This window comes from Herpailurus yagouaroundi, unplaced genomic scaffold (genome assembly GCF_014898765.1).
Source record: "Herpailurus yagouaroundi ecotype Mexico unplaced genomic scaffold, PumYag 188, whole genome shotgun sequence".
Classification (NCBI taxonomy): Eukaryota; Metazoa; Chordata; class Mammalia; order Carnivora; family Felidae; genus Herpailurus; species Herpailurus yagouaroundi.
This window is the reverse complement of record NW_024412419.1, coordinates 27277517-27298694: the sequence shown is the minus strand read 5'-3', so window position 1 is coordinate 27298694 and position 21178 is coordinate 27277517. Positions and strand designations below refer to the sequence as shown.

The window sequence follows — 21178 nt, the reverse complement described above, 5'->3', positions numbered from 1 at the left end:
TAGTATGTGTTCCACTTCCTTCAAAAAAACCAAAAAACAAAAAACCTATAAATCACTATGGAAATGTTCAAATTTATTTCTGCAGTTCTGATGATCACAATGGACTAGTTAATTAAGCTCCCTTGACCTTGAAGTCCATATGGTTTTCCCAGTAGTATTTTGACTTCTGGGAGCAGGGGTCAGCAAACTATGCCACTGAAGTCAAATTTGGCACACCCAAGGTTTTTGTAATGCAGCCACACCCATTCTTGTACATACTGCCTACACTGCTTTCATGGCCACAGCAGAGTTGAGTAGTTGCATACCACATGTTTGTGTTGCACTGTCTCAAGTATTTACTATCTAGCCCTTTAGAGAACAAGTGTGAGTCCCCACACCTTACATAGCAGAGGCCAAAGAGAGCAGCTAACAAATTTAATGAATTTTGAATTTTCCCCAAGCTGTTCTATTTTCCATATACATGTCTTATGAGCAAAAGATTTAACATATTATAAGCAAATATAAATAGAAAAACGGTCAGAAAGCTACTTTTTGTAACTAATAAAGCTATATTAAACCAGTTAAGTCCACAAAGATACTTATGTCTAAAAAAAGAACTTCTAAAATTTTCTGCATTTCTGAAGAATCATAATCTATAAGTTCTACAAAATTACCATTCTTCAATTTAAAAAATTTAAAACTGGTCCCTCAGATTATCCAGTCTTTTAATTAAAAGACAGAGAAGAGGAAAATAGCTCAGGATAGAAATTAAGTATTTCCCAGGACTTCCAATGTGAAACTTTATTACCATGCCTTTTCTGCCTGTCTCTCTCTCTCTCTCTCTCCCCCTCTCTCCCTCGCTCTCTCTCTCTCTCTCTCTCGTGAACTACTCTGCCAATCCTTTTGTGGCAGAGTTGAGCTCTGGTTTTGAAATATTTTTGTGTAAATAAGTTTGCTCCGTTTTACATTTTGAATAGGCTACGTGTATCCTGTTCCTAAACAGCTGCTGAAATGCCAGACAGGAAAGTGTGCAGCGTGTTTTAACAAGTAGACTTCCTCTGTTTCTCAAAGCCTTCAAATATGTAGTTTCAAAATGAATACACTGTAAGCCAAAAAATTACCACCCATCCGATTGCTTTGTCACTCTTACTGTAAAGATTTATGAAAACTGAGAGGAGGAGGAGAAGCAGTGATTGCTGCTGCTGATGGAGCTGAGAAAGCCGCCAGAGCAAGGCAGGCAATCAAGAAAAGTAAAAGTGGGAAAAAGCCATTAAGCACGTAATAACCTACTGGGAACTGCCTTTTCTCTTCCCCTCATTGTCTATAACCCTCCAGAAAATGATATTACTTGTTGCTCATAAAAAGCCCTAAGGGTTTAAAGGAAGACTGAATTTCAGAGGTCACTAAACATAAGCCATTTATTTTCTGTATGAGACAAAACTGAGGTCCAGAAACAGTAACTGTCACACCCTGTGGATTAGGTAGGTAGTGGCAGGACCCGGACCAGAATCTAGTTTCCCGATCATCAGTTCAACACACTTCCCATTAGACTCGGCGCTCTGCCCTGCTAAGCGTAACTTGGCATCCACCAGCTAAATTCTTTTTTAAAATATGCCCAAACGCCGCTATCATAGCCAGGAAATTCACAACACCCTTTTAAATAGTATCTATGGGCATACGTTTTTTTCCATGTACAGACTCTCTAGAATAATGCTTTGACCTCATAAGGGTTAGGAGTCACGATAAAGCAGAGAATAATCAAAAGAGCTAATAAGGACTTCAGGCTGCCCCCTTGTATTTTGTCTTGATGATAATCAGTTTGAAAGAGACACCCTCTCTCCTACCCCCCCAGACACACACGCTCAAGACTAAACAGCAATATTCCATAAAAAGACCAGATCTAGCCAGTGTTATTATCTGTCTGACATTTGGGTTATTCTTGTGAGTAACTCATAAAGTAATGTGGGTGTCTGTGATTATTTGAGTACACATGGCAAACCATAATTGGTCAAAAAATAATAAAAGACATTTTTCCGTGATAAAAATACTGTATTGCGTGACAACATGGCAGCGTGACAGCATTCGGTGGACCGCAAAACTTTCGCCCTTTACGAAAAAGTAGAAACAACACAAAAATTTTTTAAGTAAAAAGCTTTCTTTTCAGGGACCACCGTAGTTCATATTTAAATTAGTTAAGAGAGATTAAAAGGTTTTGAGTGCTGACAGCAAGCCACTAGCATTTCTTCCCCTAAATCCATGTCATGTATCAATGTATAATTCAGCCTTCTGAATCAGAGCAGAAATGTGGTGAAGGATGCAAGTCTGTATCCCTTACTACAACCAAAACGCAGTTTTTGACAATTCTTGGAAGTTTTTTTTTTTTTTTAGAACATGCCTATCCGTAAAGTAAAAAATTTAAACTTAAGCAACACTATCCAAATTTTGTAACGGGAGTCAGATCTAGGACAAATTCTTATTGCTGAGCAGATTAAACGTGAAGCTGATCAATGCGAACTGTGCATTAGGGTCTCAATGTAAAAGCTATCCCCTTCTGTCCTATTGATACCACCCACCCCCCCCCCCATCACCACAGGCTGCGTCCATGATAAGCAATCAGGGGCAACATTCTAGTTGCCATCTCTCTGAGAAGCCAGAAAAGCAGGGTAAAAATTATTCTGAAAGTGATTTAAAAGATCTCCTGGAAGAAGCGTATTCGTGCTCATAGACAGAAACCCATTCAGGCAGAGAGCAGTGTGAGTGGAGGAGGATGTCTACATGCTACGATCTCAGAAAACTCAATTCAGGAAGGACAGTGAGGGACCGTGGAGGAACTCACCCACTCGGAAGTTCGTGGCCGTCAGGGTGTCGGCAGCGTGACCATTCTCACTAATGAGAGTGGTGGTGTTCCCCTTCTCACAGCTGTTCTGACAGCTGCCCTTGGTGCAGGTCACTTTACAGATGCTCGGAGTAAAGACCACCTTGATGCGGCCAGTGTGGTTACTCACTAGGAGCGGAGGCAAGGAGAAAAAGAACAACAAACACATCAGCTTAGTATCCATGAAAGTGCCTTGGAAGGTTTAAAAAAAAAAAAAAAAAACAAGGGGAAAAAAGCAAGGAGAGGAGAGGGGGAACGAGAGAGCCCACAACCCGACAGGTTTAAGGAAAGAGGGAAGCCTTCAGTGCTCGCTGCTCTGTATCCAGTGGTGTCTCTGAAACAGGAGTAGGAAGCTTAGCAAACAGAACTCTGGGATGCACTCCAAAACCACATTTGAAGTCGAGTCACTGGAGTGGGATTACTAACCACAATGCTGCACTTTATTCACGGGCAGACAAAGAGCAATACGGAGGGCACGACATGAAAGAGCCAACCCTGACAGGCAGATGTAATGCAAAGAGGTTGGCCATGCACCTCGTGGTGAATAAACTCTTGTGTCCTCAACTTGCATACTTTCCCTGTTTCTCCACTTATTAAGTCACTATTTGCAGTCCGACCCCTGGAAATGTTTTAGGCATGCGGCATGTCTGAAAACATCTGTCTCAAATCTCCTGGCACTCTCGGCTGAAGTGATCAAATCCTGTGACGCAGCTGTGGGAGCCCGTTTCTTTTTCACAACTCCGGGGCATTATTTCCCCATGTTAATTTATGCAACCTGTATTTGTGCCTTACTGTCAACAGGGACCATCTAAGAAAAAGGGAGCCCAGGTCACGAGGCTAAAGGGTTGCCTCTGTTAAAATACCATCCTGGAGCCCTCACTGCTGCCATTCACAGGCCACTAAGGCACATATTTCCTGCACTCACGTGGCCCTCTTCTTAAAACCAAATGCTATAACCTGAGTGCACAGCAGAGGCAGCAAAGTATTACAAAATGGGCACTAATCTAAAAGTCAGATGCTGGGTTATAAGCCTGCCTCGACCACGGTGTGACGTTGGACATGTCATTTCACTTTTTCTACAAAACATGAGAGACGTGCAGCTCATGTTTTCTAGCTAGTTCTGATGTCCAGGGTCTGTAGTAGGGGTCAGAAAACTGTAGCCCAGGGATCAAATATGGCCCATGGCCTGCTTTTGTAAATAAAGTTTTATTGGAACACAGCCACACATACTCACTTACATATTATCTATGGCTGCTTTTGTGCTACAATAGCAGAGCTACAAAGAGCATGCATGACCTCACCCAGAACTGCCATTCATGACCAAGTCCCAATCCAGACTCTAGGGCAAAGTGCAATACAGAAACTCTAGTGCGATCTCTGCATCTGTGATACACCCCCGTCTAGGTCCTTTCCTCTTTCCAGGAGCCTAGGCAGGAAAGCAAGATGGTAGCCGCAGCTGGAGACAGATGGTTCAGCTCTGAGACTAAGGATGATAGGAAGCAGTGCCCTGCCTATTGTCACTGTGTTACTTCAGTGGCCAAAGGAGAGACTAGCTCTGGGCCAGCCTTTCTGCTGCCATCCTCTGTCTACCAGAGGCAATTCTGTCCCCCTCATACTGCTTTGGTTTGACCAGGACTAGATTTTTAGGAAATCATCCAAGAGGCCTCCACAGGCCCTCAACAAAAAAAAAATCATGGTCAAACCTGAGCTTGGAGACAAAGAACCTTAACCAAAAAAAAGTTAGAATTTCAAAGCTGGACCCCAAAGGTCCTCTGACACAACCTTTATTTAAACATCTCTAGTGACAGGGAGCTCATTATCTACTAAGATGGTACATGCTGGTTTCTTAGCTGTTCCTAGCAAGTGTACTTCCTTCTGGAGCTCAAGTGTGTCAGTTGCACCCATTAACCCTAACTCAGCTCCCCACGGTCTCACAACCTAGTAACGCCTCTTCCACAAGACAGCCCTTCACCTCCTCAAAGATAACTACCGAGTAAGTAATGAAAGCTCAAGTCAGAAGGAACTTGAAGAGATCAGCTTGTGTTGGCCCCTTCACTTAACACAAGAAAATGATTCTTCCAGAAGAGAAACAGCCTCAGATCTTTTCAAATGTTTTTTCAAGACCGTTTCCCATTCTCACTCAGTGGTTCCAACACAAGAGATCAGGACACACAGTGTGAAGTGGGGAGATGTCCTAGGGCTCAACCAAATCTTCGAGCACCTTGCAAAACAGGACTCAGAATCCTGTTCTATAATGGGCCAAATAATAAACATTTGAAGGCTAGCGGCCTAAAGGACTCTTGTTGGCAATTATTCAACTCTGTTGTGGTAGCCTGAGAGCAGCCTGTCGAAAACAATATATATGTAAATGAATGGTGTGGCTGTGTTCCGATAAAACTTTATTTGAAGAGGCAGTCTGCCAAAAACTGCTTTGAATGCTTACACAACATTTAAAATTTTTGAGTATACCTCAGAAATTTAAAAAACTACAATAGAACGTTGATTCCAGAGACAAAATTCACATAGTTCGACTTTTTTTTACAGTAGTGCGCGTGTGCGTGCACACACACACACACACACACACACACACACAAACCAGCTCGCGCTCTAAGTTGTCAGACCATGCTTACAAATATCTTGAGAATACTCTGTGAATCTAAGTGTGTGAAGCCCATTTTAAAAAAAGGGGAGAGACAACACTGTCCCACTTCAAAAGAATATAAACTTCTATTTTTTCTGGCTCTTGGTACAATAATGAAATTAGAAATGGTGTGCCAACTATTTTGTCTTCTCTGGCATTAACTCGTGGCCCGGGCGGCTGCCATGCAGATGCTCATACCGTCACCTAAATTCTGCTCACTTAGGCGAAGAGAGACATCCAAAGAAAGCAAGCACTTAATCATTATTCCCGTTTCACCTCGCAGCTACAGTAGTCACTTTATAGGCACTTGAGAGTCTCCAGGCCTATTGTTTTTAAAAACTTATTCTATTTCTTTGCCAAAAGAAAAAAGTTTTTGGCCTGGAATCATTTGGATTTTCAAAAGGCAGAGACAGTTTCATATGACTTAATTCTGATTTTTACAGTGTTCACATCTTCTTGGAAGAAGACACATTTTATTTCATATTTCCCTTTGCATTTTACTAACATTCTTCTATAAAAGCAGTCTAATTCTAAAGCAGACACATAATCTCAGCGAGTCCTCTTGTCTTCATGAAGCATTGATTTCATTATCATTAGCGTTAGCTTTCGAAATCAATCTCAAAATCAGTATTGAAAAATTCACAGCTGCTTTTCACACTAGACTGTCATGTGTAAAAGCTCTAATAGGATCTCTGTAAATATTACAGGATTAGAAAATACACTCTCCGATTCCCCTTGTAAAATCATTTCTAGGTAGCCGAGGGTATCAGGTAAAGTTTAACTTTCAAAGAACCCAAAAGTAAGGTAAATTGCTCTGAGTTTCAAATTCCTCAAATGTGACAAGCTGAAGACAACACCATTCATCTGTCAAGAGTTGAGTGGGAATTCAGTAAGAGTGGCAGCGAACTTTCCTCCACAGACCACTTGGGTCTGTGACAGGCATCTTCCTCGAATGCTTTGAGTAAACTAAAACTCAAAAACCCCACAGGCCTGCCTACTAGGAGGCCCCTAATGAAGGTAAAATATACCCCAAGGAAAGACTGTCGAACCCCACAGAGATTGGGGATTCTTAGGATGCTGGAGGCCATTCCGGTCTAAGGCCCTGCATCCCCCATGAGGATAAGGAAACCCTTGGCGAAATCAGTGGTCAAAGACTGCCCCTGGAGTACCTAATAGCTGATGAACAATTACAAAGCTGAGGAGGAAAACTCAGGCCAATCAGAAGTACACAGGCGCAACTGCTGGCCCAGCTTTCATGCTTGGTCCCTCTGATGACAAAAATGTAACTTTCAGATCCCCTGCAGATAAATCAGCCCCACATATCTGAAGGAAGTGCTTTCAGATCTCACGTTGTAGAGGCTCTGGCTAGAAGCATAGATTGCCTGGAGCCATGCAGCACCTCCACTGGGCCTCCTAGTCAGTCAGTCAAGACACTCAAGAGTCAACATCCTGTCTGCAGCTTCTGCCAGACCCTGTGCAAACTGAAACCTCCATGAAGAGGCACTGGCACATGGTTTAAAACAAACCACAGATATTCAGAGTGGATGGTGAATGAGATGGAAGAGAAGCCGATATCCTCCCAATAGGAAAAGCTTTCATTTCTATTCCCCGATCATTAATGATGGAGAAAAATTCAAAAATGCAAAAATTGTTCTTGACAAATGGATTTTAGTCTAGAAAAGAGCACAGTAGCCCATCCTCCAGTCATTAGCCTAGGATGGAACCAAAAGCCGAGGCAGCCAAAGAAACAAATATAATAAATGCGAGACTCACATCAAACGTCAAGAATACAGGGTCCTCCGCATGCATCCAGAATGTTGTGACATCTTCACCCGACTTCAACAACAGGGACCAACTAGCACAGGCAGTATCCCTCTGGGAAGGGGAAGCACCTCCTGGGTGGTTACAAGCCATCACCCTGCCCATTAAGTGAAGCTGTCCAAACGGACTTCGGAACCAATTCAATACACAGGTCGTGTGTGAGAAAACAAGCAAAGGGCTCCTTCGCCTGCTGCAGTCCACTGCTTGCCCGAAGGCCAAAAATTCTTTGAAGGACAAATCATGAAACTATTAAATAATGCTTAGAATAACAGGACTTCATTGTTCTGCTCTCCAGGCTTGCTTAACTCCTCATGGACTCTTAAAAGAATTCCCACAGAATACTCTCTGTTCCTCGAGAAAGATGCCGTGTGAACAAACTAATATCAAACCTATGATTACTAATCAGGTTGCTCCAGTCCCAGAACACCCTCCAAGAGGGAGGGGAAACCTAGACGAGATTTCTAGCTGTGATGTGAGCACCTCCTCAGATAAGAATCAAGGAATATTCCAGCACTATCTCTTGAATTTTTTTTTTTTCTGGGTAGCTGTTAACTAAACGAAGAAATAGAGGAAGAAAGAGTTGCTACACAGATGATACACATGAAAGGAAAGACTATGTGAGTTTCCTCTCCCTTTCAATTCTCCATTAATATCCTCTGAAGGAAACTATGCCAGTTACTTATCTCGCTCACACATATACACAAGATTTCCTTTCCTTTTTATGCATTTAAGGAGATGTACTCTTCTTTGCCTTTCTGTAGGTCTATGAAATCATTTAATGTAAGAGTAAGTTTCTGGATATATTCTGAGTTCCTTACAGAATTGCTTACAGCTCATCAAAAAGCAGGTATCAAATGGACACCACATTTGAAAATGGGCATATGGTCCCAAAAATATCGTTTTGGGCAGAAATGCAGCAGCAACCTAGTCACACACTCTTCGGTATGACCTCACTCTGATTCACTGAGAAAATAAAAGCTGTTAAGACTCAGGCCGACCAACTCTAGATCTGGATCTGTCCTGTCTTCCTCCTGAAGAAGGATGGGGTTCTAGGTAAAGCCAGCCCCACCCCTGCCTGCGGGCTAAAGTAACGGACCTCTTCTTCTCTTACAGACTCAAAGACTTACTCTCTTCATCCTCATTCCCACACAAACAAGTGGCACCCTTGCCCCAAACTCAAGATTACTGCTCTTATCGTCTCCATTCCTCTCTCCTGCAGGTAACGCTCCATTTCTCTACTCTCCTTACAGCAAAACTCCTCAAAAGAGCTGTTCTCCTGGCTGTATCCCCTGCCTCCCCAACCATTCTCTCGAATCTGCTGCAGTCAAGCTGTTGCTGTCCCATACTTCACCAAAACTGCCCTTGTGAAGGGTCACCAGGATCTCCACATTGCCAAATGCAATGGCAAATTTTCTGTGTCCTTCTTCCGCAAATGTTTAGCCCCTGTGACACATAAGGACTGCTTCATGATACACCTTCTCCAAAGGGCTTCTAGGTTACACTACTCTTTTGTGGTTCTCTCCTACCTTGTTGGCCACTGTTCCACATGACCCTACTCAGTGGAAGGCCCCAAAGTTCAGTCTCTGTAGCCTTCTCTTTTCTATACTGACTTCCTAGATGATATCATCCTGTCCCATCGCATGGATTTAAAGACTACCTACACACCTACATATAGAAAATGTTGAAATATGGCCTGGACTACCTCTACCTTGTATGTGTGTATACCCAAGCAACCAACGATTCACATTTATGGGCCTTTCTTAGGTAAATAGCTAATGTCTCACAGACACCTCAAGCAAAATGTATTCAAAAGCAAGCTATAATTCCTTCCTGTACTCACAGCCAAACCTGCTCCTATTCAAGTCTTCCCCCATCTCAGAAAACAGCAAGTCTATTTTTGACTATGTAGCAGGCGGGCGGTGTCCATCTGGGACTCAATACAACAGCAAATCCTGTGAGCTCTATTTCCAGAAGGTAGGTAACAATTTCTCACCACTTCCATGACAAACACTCTGGTACAATCCACCACCATCTTGTGTCTGGATTATTTCAACAGTCTCCTAAACCAGACTCCTTGCTTCCACCTTTGCCCTCTTGCAGTTTATTCGGGAGAATAAACAGCTCGCAGGGTATCTTTTTTTTTTTTTTTTTTAATGTTTGTTTATTTTTGAGAGAGTGAAAGCGTGATTGGGGAGGGGCAGAGAGAGGGGGTGGGGGAAGAGGATCCAAAGCAGACTCTGCATTGACAGCAGTGAGCCGATGCAGGGCTCGAACCTATGAACCATGAGATCATGACCCGAGCCGAAGTCAGACACTCAACCAACTAAGCCACCCAGGCGCCCCTCACGGTATCATTTTGTAATTTATGTTCATCAATTCATAGCACCCCCACCCCCTTCAGTGGCTTCCCATCACAATCAGAACACAAGCCAAAGGCCTCACAATAGCCTACTGGGGTCTCCACGGCTGCAAACCCCTGACCTCATCTGCCACAACCCTCCTTAACCCATTCACTCCTTGCTTCCGTCTCAAGCCTTTTGCGCTTGCTGTTCCCTCTGCCTACAACACTCTTCCTCTGATCCATGTAGCTTCCTCCCTCACTTCCTTCAAGACTTCTCCAGAAGGTCAGATTATCAGGGAGGCCTTTCCTGACTACCTGACATAAAACTGCAACATCTCACACATTACCTATCCCCCGTACCTTGCCCTACATTTCCTATTCATTATAAACACATTTATATATTTACTGTTTGATTATCACCATGGGAACACAAACTCCACCAGGGCAGGAATGCGTCTGGTCACTGTTAGATGTCCAACATGTGTCTCATACTAATGCTCAAGAAAAATAACTGAATGGGGGCGCCTGGGTGGCGCAGTCGGTTAAGCGTCCGACTTCAGCCAGGTCACGATCTCACGCTCCGTGAGTTCGAGCCCCGCGTCAGGCTCTGGGCTGATGGCTCGGAGCCTGGAGCCTGTTTCCGATTCTGTGTCTCCCTCTCTCTCTGCCCCTTCCCTGTTCATGCTCTGTCTCTCTCTGTCCCAAAAATAAATAAACGTTGAAAAAAAAATTAAAAAAAAAAAAAAAGAAAAATAACTGAATGAACAAACTTCACTGAAAGAAACTAAATAAATAATATTTACCAATGGGCTAATTGCCAGTAGTATTAAAGCAGTAAAGAACACTCTTATTAAGTCTTTAGCCTCAAAACATACTTAACAGATGCTGCATTTGTCAAAGACAAATGAAATGTTTTAGCCATAAAACAAGGGAAAACACAGTTGTTATTCAGGAAGCTCTGCAATCATTACAAAACACGTTTTTCCCAAAACCATTAAAACATTACCCAAAAATGGCCAATGATATAAAAAAGTGAAAATTTTCAATTAAACATGTCAATGAGAGAATAACTGAATAAACAGGAAATAGAAATTTCTCAAACACTTTTTCTAAAGAAAAACAATTATTTGCTCCCAAAGTTTCACAACATATTACGCAGAACCCAAACCCACACATGATAGAAACTTCCTTTAACTGTATAAATAAGAGTTACAATGAGGTGTAAGGAGTTGTTTTTTCTTTTTTATGATTATTCACTTATATTTTGAGAGAGAGAGAGAGAGAGAGAGAGAGAGAGAGAGAGAACATAGTGAGGGAGGGGCAGAGACAGAATCCCAAGCAGGCTTCAAACTGTCAGCCCAGAGCCCAACATGGGGTTCGAACTCACAAACCATGAGATCATGACCTGAGCCAAAATCAAGAGTCAGACATTTAAGTGACTGAGCCACTCAGGCACCCCAATGTATAAGGAGTTTTTAAACCAATTTTTCATTTACTAAGCATCAATTCCCCTTTTCAGGCAATGAATGAGGAAATTGAAAATACTACTTACCAAGATTCTGTGAGTCTCATATGAATTACCACTAGGCCATAAAACCTACCCAATCATAGAAATACATGTTGGTTTCTAGCTCAGGGAGACTGGCCAAGAGACTAGCCAGAGATCTAGCACAAAGACAGTAGATTTCATCCCAAATTTCCACGCATTTGAGGAGTCAGGTCTAATTTCCTATTTCATTCATTCAGTCTTTGTTTTATCTTGACTCAAGGTATAAAAACTCAAATTGTCACCTATAATCACATTTTCTCAACCTTCAATCTTACCCTGCCACCCGGACTCCAATGCCCTAAAAGGACTCCAACAGCACACCTTGAGACTATGGGATTTTTTTTTTTCATATTTCCTTTTTCTCCTTGGAGTTTCTACTCTTTAAACACCAATCATAAGCTCTCTTCTCTAAAAATATTTTTTAAAAGATCCTATTTTTATCTCTGGAACAAAATCAAGTATGTTTGAAAGTGCAATATATTTTATAGTCAAAAGACTAACTTTTACCCAACAAGTACTTTGCTCACCCAGCAGGACCTGACCCAGTGTTTGGGGAAAGAAATACAGTCAGTACTAAAAGTGGAAAACTAGCAAAACAAACCAATGGCTTTCTGACATTTTCATATTCTGAACTTTTTTGTAAAATATTTTCTTTAACATCCCCTGAGGGGATTCAACTATCCAGGCATACCTCAGCTAACAGATAAGGAACACCTAGAAAAGTTCAGGATAGGCTCCAGACTGCAGTCCAGGGAAAGAGGTGACCACACTCAAAGGCACCACAACCAATTAGAAATAGTGCTGGGGCACCTCCGTCCTGGTGTCCTGCAATTGCAGCAGGCTGTTCCACGAGGGTTCCTTTGACACAACTTTAAAAACTCACCTGTCTAGAACATATCCAGAAATCTCTGCTCCTAATCTTAAACACCAGGGAACCTACTGGCCCCATCCTAAACAGAAGGGACAGTGGCATCTGAAATGTTATGACACAGGGTTGAAGACACATATCCCAAGGTGACAGTACTTAACTCAGTTCATAACATAAAAAGAAGCAAAGAAGAAAATGAGGGAGGAGCGGAGGTTTGGGGGAGCTCAGTGTAGGCATGTTCTCAATTGAATTCTGACAACCATGGGAACCACACTTGAGAAAGACTGAGTGAGTTTGTCCAGGAATTTTCTTCTTTTTTGGCATCAACATTCAAGATGCTACTCTTTCTAAGAGGTTGTCTCCCAAGGGAGAAATACCATTTAAAAGATGCATTTTTGCATGTGAAAATCTCTACCGCCTTTCAAGAACCCGGGTCTTAGCAGCAATCGCCTTTACATCCCACCCACGGCCACAGGAGGAGGGGCTTGGGTGCCACTGACAAGAGAGGCCTTCACTGCTGTTCCTGAACCCAGTGAACGAGGGGCCGAGCGGGGAACACTTTCATGTCTTCTAGCCCTAGTACTCACACAATCGGGCTAGTTTGTATAGCTTCCTTACAGAAACCATGGGTTAGGTACGCTCCACATGATTCAAATTTTCTGTGCCTTAATTTTGGAACAGAATTAGGTTTTATTTGTCCCCACATTTGTTGTTTTTCCAAAGAAAGTAAATGGAGGCATTTGTTATCAGTCTATCACTCACCATTTCCATAAATAACATCTGTTTGTTTGTATGTGGAAAAGCAAGTCTGACTCAAAGGACAGATTATCTACTGAGCTATTTGTTTACCAAGGAACAAATTTCATGACTTATTCACCAGCTTGATTAAGTGGGAGCCACTTCTCATGAGGGTCCCAGATTGTATCTACCATGCAATTTCAAAGTTAGAATTCCATATAATTTAGACACTGGTTATGACAAATATTTCTGACAAAATCAAACTCCCTAAAAGAAAGTTGAGACCCTTCCCCACAGACACCGAATCTAGCCTCAGATCCTACAACATCCCACAAAGAGTCCAGGCATTAGCTGAACCAAACTGTCCACTGGTCCTCATTCACATGCCAGATTGCTTCACGTGACATTTTTCTCCCTCTAGAAAACCTTTCCTCCTTTCTTTCCACCTTTCATCCTCCTGAACCAACCCACCTACCCCCTCCCTACACAATTTTCTGCAACCTAGGCATGCCTGTTTGAACAGTGCATCTCTCCATTTTCCCCTAGCTGTTTGCACATAATCCTATTTATGTGTACTTCCTTACTTTTCCAATCTTCCTTTGGCCTCGATCAAGCCCAAGGAAACAGTCTGTATTTTTATCCTCCTCCTCTATTTATAACAAAAGTCCACCTAGTGGCTCTCCCTCTTTGAGAACAAGAAAAGATTTTATGGTCAGAGGGGAGTGCATAGCAAAGAACACAAGGGTAGTAAATGAAGAAAAAGGAATCGAAGGCAGTATGAACTCAGACAAGGAATACTCAGGAATTCCATTGTCTATGGCAAAGGCAAAGAAGCAACTTTTACTCAAACTAATAACTGAAAGTCACAAAACTTTAAAGGAGCCAAATGCCATCAGGGTTCCATTGCCTTTGTAAGGGGGCTTGGAAACTTCACTCTTACACTAAAGGCAGACGCTAAGAAGAAAATGACCTATCACACATTACAAAATTTACATTTGGCCTGAAAGAAGGAAGAACTCAAAAGACAGAGCAAAGAGGGAAACCAAAACTTCCTGTACCTTGTGCAGGTATTCTGAATCACTGCAGCTGCAGGCCAGAAGCAGGCACCTTGATGTGCCTCTGGGGGAGTCCAATTCAATCACACAGGCAAGAAGAATCCAGAGCAAACAGATACTACAATATGAATGCATTTTATTTTAAGAAATACTTAAGGAAGGTGAAGATATGAACATTTTTCTAACTGCTGAAGTTTGATGGGCTCAGGTGAAAGAAAAATCTGTTGAAGCAACTGGTTATATAGGAGAAAACTGGTATTCTTAAATCTCTGAATTTAGGGACTCCTGGGTGGCTCAGTTCGTTGAGCATTCAACTCTTGATTTCAGCTCAAGTCATGATCCTAGTGTTGTGGGATCAAGCCCTACAATCCCATTGCTTAAGATTCTCTCTCTCTTTTTTTCCCTCTCTCTCTCTCTCTCCCTCTGCCCTTGTTTGTCCTCTCTCATCATATATCTCAAATAATTCTCTTCATAGAATCAGAGGTATCCAAGCTTGCAGAACACAGATTCTATCATTCACTTTTTTTCTCTTCCCTGAAGCACAAACTTCTTTCTGCTCAGTTTTTAAATGACTCCATCAAATGGCCCCAACTACTTTCTCCAAGGGATTACTGCCAAGTTCAATAGAACTCATCATTATAAAAGATTTCTGCCTAAATATCCCTTTTCTCAAAGTTGTAGTCCATCTTTTATTTATGTGATAAACAAAACTGAAAAATGATTAGTTGCCAATTAAAAATGAATTACTGATGTGCAGTCACACATTGTCACTTTTCCAGCTTTCAGTTAATTCTTTTTAGGTTACTCATGCTCAAATTCCTCTCTCCATCAAGACAGTGCCTCTCCTGTTGAACAGTGTGATGGTTTTAAAATCTACCCACAAATCCTTTGATACATTCTTCAAGAGGTGAAATCTAATTCCACTTCCCTTGAGCATGGGCTGGTCTTAACAATTCGTGTCTAAAGCAAAAAATAAAACAGAAGTGATTATTTCAACTTCAGAGACTAGATCATAAAAGGCACTGCAGCTTCTGTCTTGAGCTCTCTCTGTCCAATCACTCATTCTGGGGGAAAGCCAGCTCCCAGGCCACGAGAATACTTAGAGAGCCCACAGAGAGGCCCACATGGCAAAGAACCAAAGTCTCCTGCCAAAAGCCATGTGAGTGAGCAAACCTGAGAGTGGATCTTCCAGCCCCAGTCAAGCCTTCAGATGACGGCAGCCCCTGCTGATACCCTGACTGCAACTTCATGACAGAATCTGAGACAAAACCAACCAGCTAACCAACCAGCTTCTGAATTTATCAGCCAAAACCAACTAGCTAAACAACCAGCTTCTGAATTTCTGAGGCACAGAAACTGTAAGATAACGTTTGTTGCTTTAAGCCACTAAGGTTTGGGTTAATTTATTATATAGTAAAATATAAATACCCACACTCCTCTTCTCTGTTCTTTTCCCCTACACACACACACACACACACACACACACACACACACACACATATTTCTCTGCTTTTCTTTTTCCCTAGATTCTGATAACACAGAAACAGACTTTACGGACCTTTCTAAATGTACAGAGCACTGTAAGACTCATGAAACATGTACTGAGTACCTAATGAAGCTTCAGAGATCACATGCACCCCACAATCATTTAAGTGACACTCTTATCCCTTCAGAAACTAGGAAACTACAGAGATATTCATCAGGAACCTGAACAAGGTCATTTTGCTAGGAAATGGCAGGGCTGGGATTTCAACACAAGCCTTCACACTCTCCCCTAATGCCTCTCCTACACTTCTAGTAGGTGCTTAAGATACTAGGCACCTGGGAAGTTTGGAGCAAGGGAAGGAAACAGACTGAGCACATCCTAGGTGTTTGGCAGTATGTCAGGTGTCATCTCATTTCCTTCTTATGACAGAGTAAGTGCTAAGATTTTTATTTGACAAAGAAACTAATATTCAGAGGTTCAATGGAATAGAATACAGTAAAATGACTCACAGGCACCACTCTTCAGCGTCTTGAAAACTAGGGTGGGAAAAAAAAGACACTGAGAATACTGCTCATACAGCTCATCTACCTCACGAGATTGTGGTAGGGGCCATTTGAAATAATTTGTATGGATATAATTCATAAGCTGTTAATTACTATGCAAATCCAAGAGGATATCATTACGTGTGGTCAGCTCTTAGCAGAGTAACTGTGAGGTAAAGCTCAAGCTAGTAGTGACACTTACCCCATGATATATTATACAGCAAAACCCACAAGAACATCTAAATATGGAAAATTTCATCTCAAGATGTTTGCATTACAATCTTAATTATTATTTAAGACTCTACGATAAAGGAAAATTCCAGGGTGGACTTTGGTTCCTACAAAATTTCCAGGTAAGAGCTGATGGCTTGACTTGGTTTGAAAGGCGTCTAAACGGATTTCAGCAAATAATTAGAATGGCTTATTTTGCATCTGACTGATTAAGTTAAACAATTCTTGCCAGAAACTCTAAGTTCAGATAATTTTTAGGCGTTATTGTCATAAAAGCCCTACAAATCATGAAGCTGACCGGTTTTTTTAACATAGTCAAATTTAGCTTTGCACCCACGTAAAAATAACAGAGAAATCTCAAGTAGCACTCTTTTTTTCCACCTTTTTTACTGAAATATAGTTGAAACACAATGTTACATTCATTTCAGGTGTACAACGCAGTGTTTCAATAACTATGTCCATGGTGCTGTGCTCATCGCAAGCATAGCTACCATTGGTCACCATATCGGGTAAAGTGGCACTCCTCCCAATGAGTAAGATCAGTTTAGGCAATTTTTTAAAATATTTTTTTAATGTTTGTTTTTGAAAAAGAGAGAGAGAGAGAGAGCGTGTGCACAAGTGGGGGAGGGGCAGAGAGACAGGGGGACAGAGAATCCGGAGCAGGCTCTGCCCTGACAGTAGCAAGCCCAATGGAGGGCTCAAACTCATGAACCATGAGATCATGACCCTAGCCAAAGTTGGACGCTTAACCGACTGAGCCACCCAGGCATCCTGGTTTGGGCAATTTTTAACTCATTGTATTTTTGGTTCCCAAGAAACTTATACGAATACATGTAGGATAAATTTTAAATAGTCCATATACTAGTATCATGATGTAACATACTGACTTAATTTAACAGCAAGCACTCAGTACAGTGGTTGGCACACAGTAAGTACCCAATAGATGAGAAAAATGCAATCTATGGAGTGTCACTGGTGGAGACAAATAGCTTATGTCCAAATTTCCTAATTATCTGATGCTCAGAGACAAGAATATAGTTTCTAGTACCTTTAGCAGGTTTTTAAAACATACATATTATATGTTCTTGAGGTATATTAAGGTGTGGTTTGGAAACTGGGATCTCTGACAAAAAACATTATGAATCACTTTCTCCACTAAGAGTCTTTTTTAAAACTTTAAAAAGAGGCATCTAATTTTGCTCCATTTCCACACTGGAGACATGGCAGAGCACGCCTGATAGGTATTTACACGCATGCCCCACTGTGGCCGGCCCAAAACCCATACCAGAAAAAGAGGAGAAGGAGGCATGATGGGATTTCAGGGGTCTTCTAAAAAGGTTTCTGTCCACACTCACTCATGAACTGAAACTGGACATTTTCCATTCGATGTAATCAAGAATCCGAGACCTGAAAACATTTCTATTAAAAATCCAAATGGGCACTGAGGCATAAATATGGTTAACGCAGCAGGCCCTATGAAAGCCCAGGCCACGAGGACAATTCTGAGTGCTGCAGTGGTCTTGGGGAAAATATGGAACCGGCCCCACTTACTTCTCTGTGCATCTACCAACCTACCCCAAGCTTTCTCAGACAGAAGATGTAGACAGGATTAAGGGGGTAAAGAGGGGTAAAGCAGCTGGGTTTTCCTGCTCCAAATGATAGTCTTTGGTGCTCTGAGACATCAAGACACGCAGCTCTTAGAGGGAAGGTTCACACAGAATGTGTGCTCGCTGGGGTCTCTGCCTACAATACAATTCAGGGGGGTGCACCCTTTCTCAAGGGAGATGGGACTGAACAGGAAAGCTCTGCACAGCAATGCAGAAGATGCAAGTCCCAAGACAACCCAGGAACAGCTGGCCACATAAGCCTGACCTTATGGAGACTTGAATATGCTTCAATAACTGGGATGACATTAAGAATCCACAGTACTTTCACCAACGCATTATATGTTGCCCTATGGTCAGTCCTTTTCAGAAAATGCTGTTGACGCTGATATGAACATGGCAGCTGTTTCATGACGGCTGTTTCTGCTTCTACTTGGTATTCTACTTCTGTTCCAGTTTCTTACTGTTCAACTCTAACTTAACTTACAAATTCCTTGAAAAATTCTGATTGATCTTATTTCATCAGATCATCCCTCTTAGGGAATGCTCTTCTGGGAGGCCACCTTACAGCAGCTTACAGCACCTTACAGCAGATTGGTTTTCTTGAGTCAAGGGCCTACCCTTCTTCTGGTTCACTGTGGCAAGAAGGTGTAGTCCCCCAGAGTAGCATTTTTACCTATATGTATCCTGTCTGATTAAAACAGCATCACCAGCTCTAAGACTAACAATTATCCAGATTGTTTTACAAAGTAAATCTTCTGGGGTGCCTGGGTGGTTTAGTGGGTTGAGCATCCAACTTCAGCTCAGATCATGATCTCGTGGTTCATGAGTTCGAGCCCCGCATCAGGCTCTGTGCTGACAGCTCAGAACCTGGAGCCTGCTTCAGATTCTGTGTATCCCTCTCTCTCTGCTCCTCCCCCACTCATGCTCTCTCTCTCTCAAATAAACATTAAATAAATAAATAAATAAATAAATAAATAAATAAATAAATAAATAGTAAATCTTCCCTGTTAAGGTAAACTAAGAAAAGCAGATGTCAAAGGAACTGGCATGTGAGCAGACCAGATACATGCCTTTTTTATGGTATAAGGAAGAGTGGAACCATACAACTTAAAGCTCAGAGCTGGCACACTGTCTTTCTGCCTGCAGTCCATTAGTAAAAAGCAGGTCACCCAGGCAAGCTCAATGTCGACGGGGTGGAAAAGTCCACTATACCCACAAGGAAGCCATGGCAAGAAGGAGGAAGGAAGAATTACATGTATGTAAGATCTACATTTTTATTAGTTATTCTGGTATGAAAAAAATTTCATGAAAAAAGTTAAGCTGGTCAGGGAAATATTATCAAAATATAGGTGCCTCCCTCTCTCCCTATAAAAACAAACTAAAGCACACTTAAATAGTGCTCTGTTTTTATTAAATATCTACAGTTACAAAAAACTAAGAAAAAGACCTTTGGACCAGAAAGCATCTACTTAACTGAATCAACAAAGGCACCATAATATCTTTGAATGGCCAGTAAAGGGAAAAAAATACCAAAAGATTTTGTTTGGGGAGTGTTCCTCTGTAACCAACCCTCCAAAGTAAAGCAGAGCCTGCTTCAGTGGCTCTGGAAGGAATGTAAACTGAACGCGTGGGAGGAAGAGCTCCAGTTTCTTCGGGATCTGAGGCAGGCAGTGGTGATCGTGCGATGCACCTGTAGTCATTAAGTGGCGTTCATTACAAAAAGGAGTACAGCTGCCTGGTGTGTGAGGTTCCAGACATCGTTACCAGAGAGCACTCAATCCCACGCAAGCAGCCCCGGGTCATCTACCAAAGGGAACCACCCCACTGACCACCACCAACCGCCCTCCCACCTGCTGTCTAGATTGTTTTTCTTCCCCAAAGCTCTCTAAGTCTGTTTCTAGGATACGGGGTTTTTTAAATAACTATGATGTTTTTCACAAGAGCAATCACTGCCTGTTTCAAGTTATCATTTAGTTAAAAAAGCTGGGACCTTGGAAGAGTCAACATGTGAAACACAGTTAGGGCTACAAGAATTTTTTTTAATGAATACTTGCAATATGGATAATGTAGGCAGCTGCAAAAAATAACTCTTTAACACACATTTATATATGTGATTAAATATAAATGTGTATATATACATATACATACATCATGTGTACACATTTCATGGTTTAATGTTTTCCTGTCAGAAGAAGTACTCAAATATAACCATACTGCAATTACCTTTTTTAGGGAAGAAAGGTTTCCCTCCCATTCCAGCCATGTGTCAACTTGTACTTCCTCTGTATGGGAACACAGCCCTTGGGCAGCTGGGTTTCAGTACAGATACATTTCAATTTCACAAGGGGCTAATACTTAGTAAATATAAAAAAAAAAAAAACATGCAGAACTGCAGAAAAGTACAACACAAGCTCTTTAAGAAAGGTCATAAAATGTAAGGAAGATAGGGAAGTCTTTACCTCCAAGTGGGGACACACAGACTCACCATAAGGCACTAATTTTCAATGCTAAAAGGACCCCTCTTTAAAGAGGCTAAACCAAGCAAATACAAATTCTATTTCAATTCCCTTTGGAACATCTCATTAGCAGTATTTTGTACAATCCTGTTTATGTCAAATCAAAACTATCACTTCAACTCTAACAATGATTGTTCCCTAGAAACTAATTTTCTTATTCAGAAATAAAATCAAAGTAAAGCCCTCAATTTCTGGCAAAGAGATCCAAAGACTGAGAAGGCAGCACCTCTTCTTTTTCAAATGCAGGTTTTCTCCTCCCAAAATGCTGCTTTGTACTTTCCAGGCAATCTATAAATTCATCCGTGGTTATTTTCCCCCAGCAATATCACAGTTTGATCATAGAGTATTCTGGAATCATACAGTATCTATTTCTCAATATCTTGAACTCGGTCTCAACACCCAGAAATATCCTTGGATTACTTTGTTTATTTATTTTGAAATCTTGGGCCCTTGGGATTGAAACCTCCTTCTCTGGCATGAAAGGCTGCCCATTGGGGAACTGAGATTACATAACCCTTCACTCTAGGTTTTCCTCCACTGTTGTTTTTAACATCTCTGGATAAGTTTCTTGGAAGTGTTTATAATCCGTCTATGTCTACTATTTCCCAGCGCTCTTCCACTGTGTGTAAGGAATCAAGAAGCAAAGAGAACGTTCATGTTCACCTACATGCCTGGACTGAGATGTGATCAAACAACTCCTGGATAAAACATACCAACCCGCCCTCACCACCCCCAAATGAGACACAGCGGCCAAGGCAAGACTGCACATGGAACTTTATGTACAACAAGTAATACCTACTCTTCAATGGAATATAGATTCTTAAGGGCATCAGCTCAGCAAAATGCTGGTCCTTCATCCACATTCCCTGGAATGCTTTCTCAAGCATCAGTTTGTACCTATTTATGCTGTTGCTTTTCTGTCTAGGCTT

At 41.7% G+C, this 21178-nt stretch overlaps 1 protein-coding gene across 10 annotated transcripts in view; it reads right to left on the bottom strand.

The window, feature by feature from the left end:
• Nucleotides 1–21178, bottom strand: part of LTBP1 (latent transforming growth factor beta binding protein 1) — a 406323-nt gene that overhangs the window by 239407 nt on the left and 145738 nt on the right. For 5 of the 10 annotated variants that reach the window (XM_040496475.1, XM_040496477.1, XM_040496480.1 and 2 more), the window contains exon 4: nucleotides 2816–2983. The exons of 1 other annotated variant lie outside the window; for it this stretch is intronic. In XM_040496475.1, coding sequence (XP_040352409.1) covers nucleotides 2816–2983 — 168 coding nt within the window. Of the gene's footprint in view, nucleotides 1–2815; nucleotides 3231–3280; nucleotides 3441–21178 lie in introns of those variants that run through there. 4 more of the 10 variants (XM_040496484.1, XM_040496485.1, XM_040496481.1 and 1 more) reach the window with 3 other exon arrangements.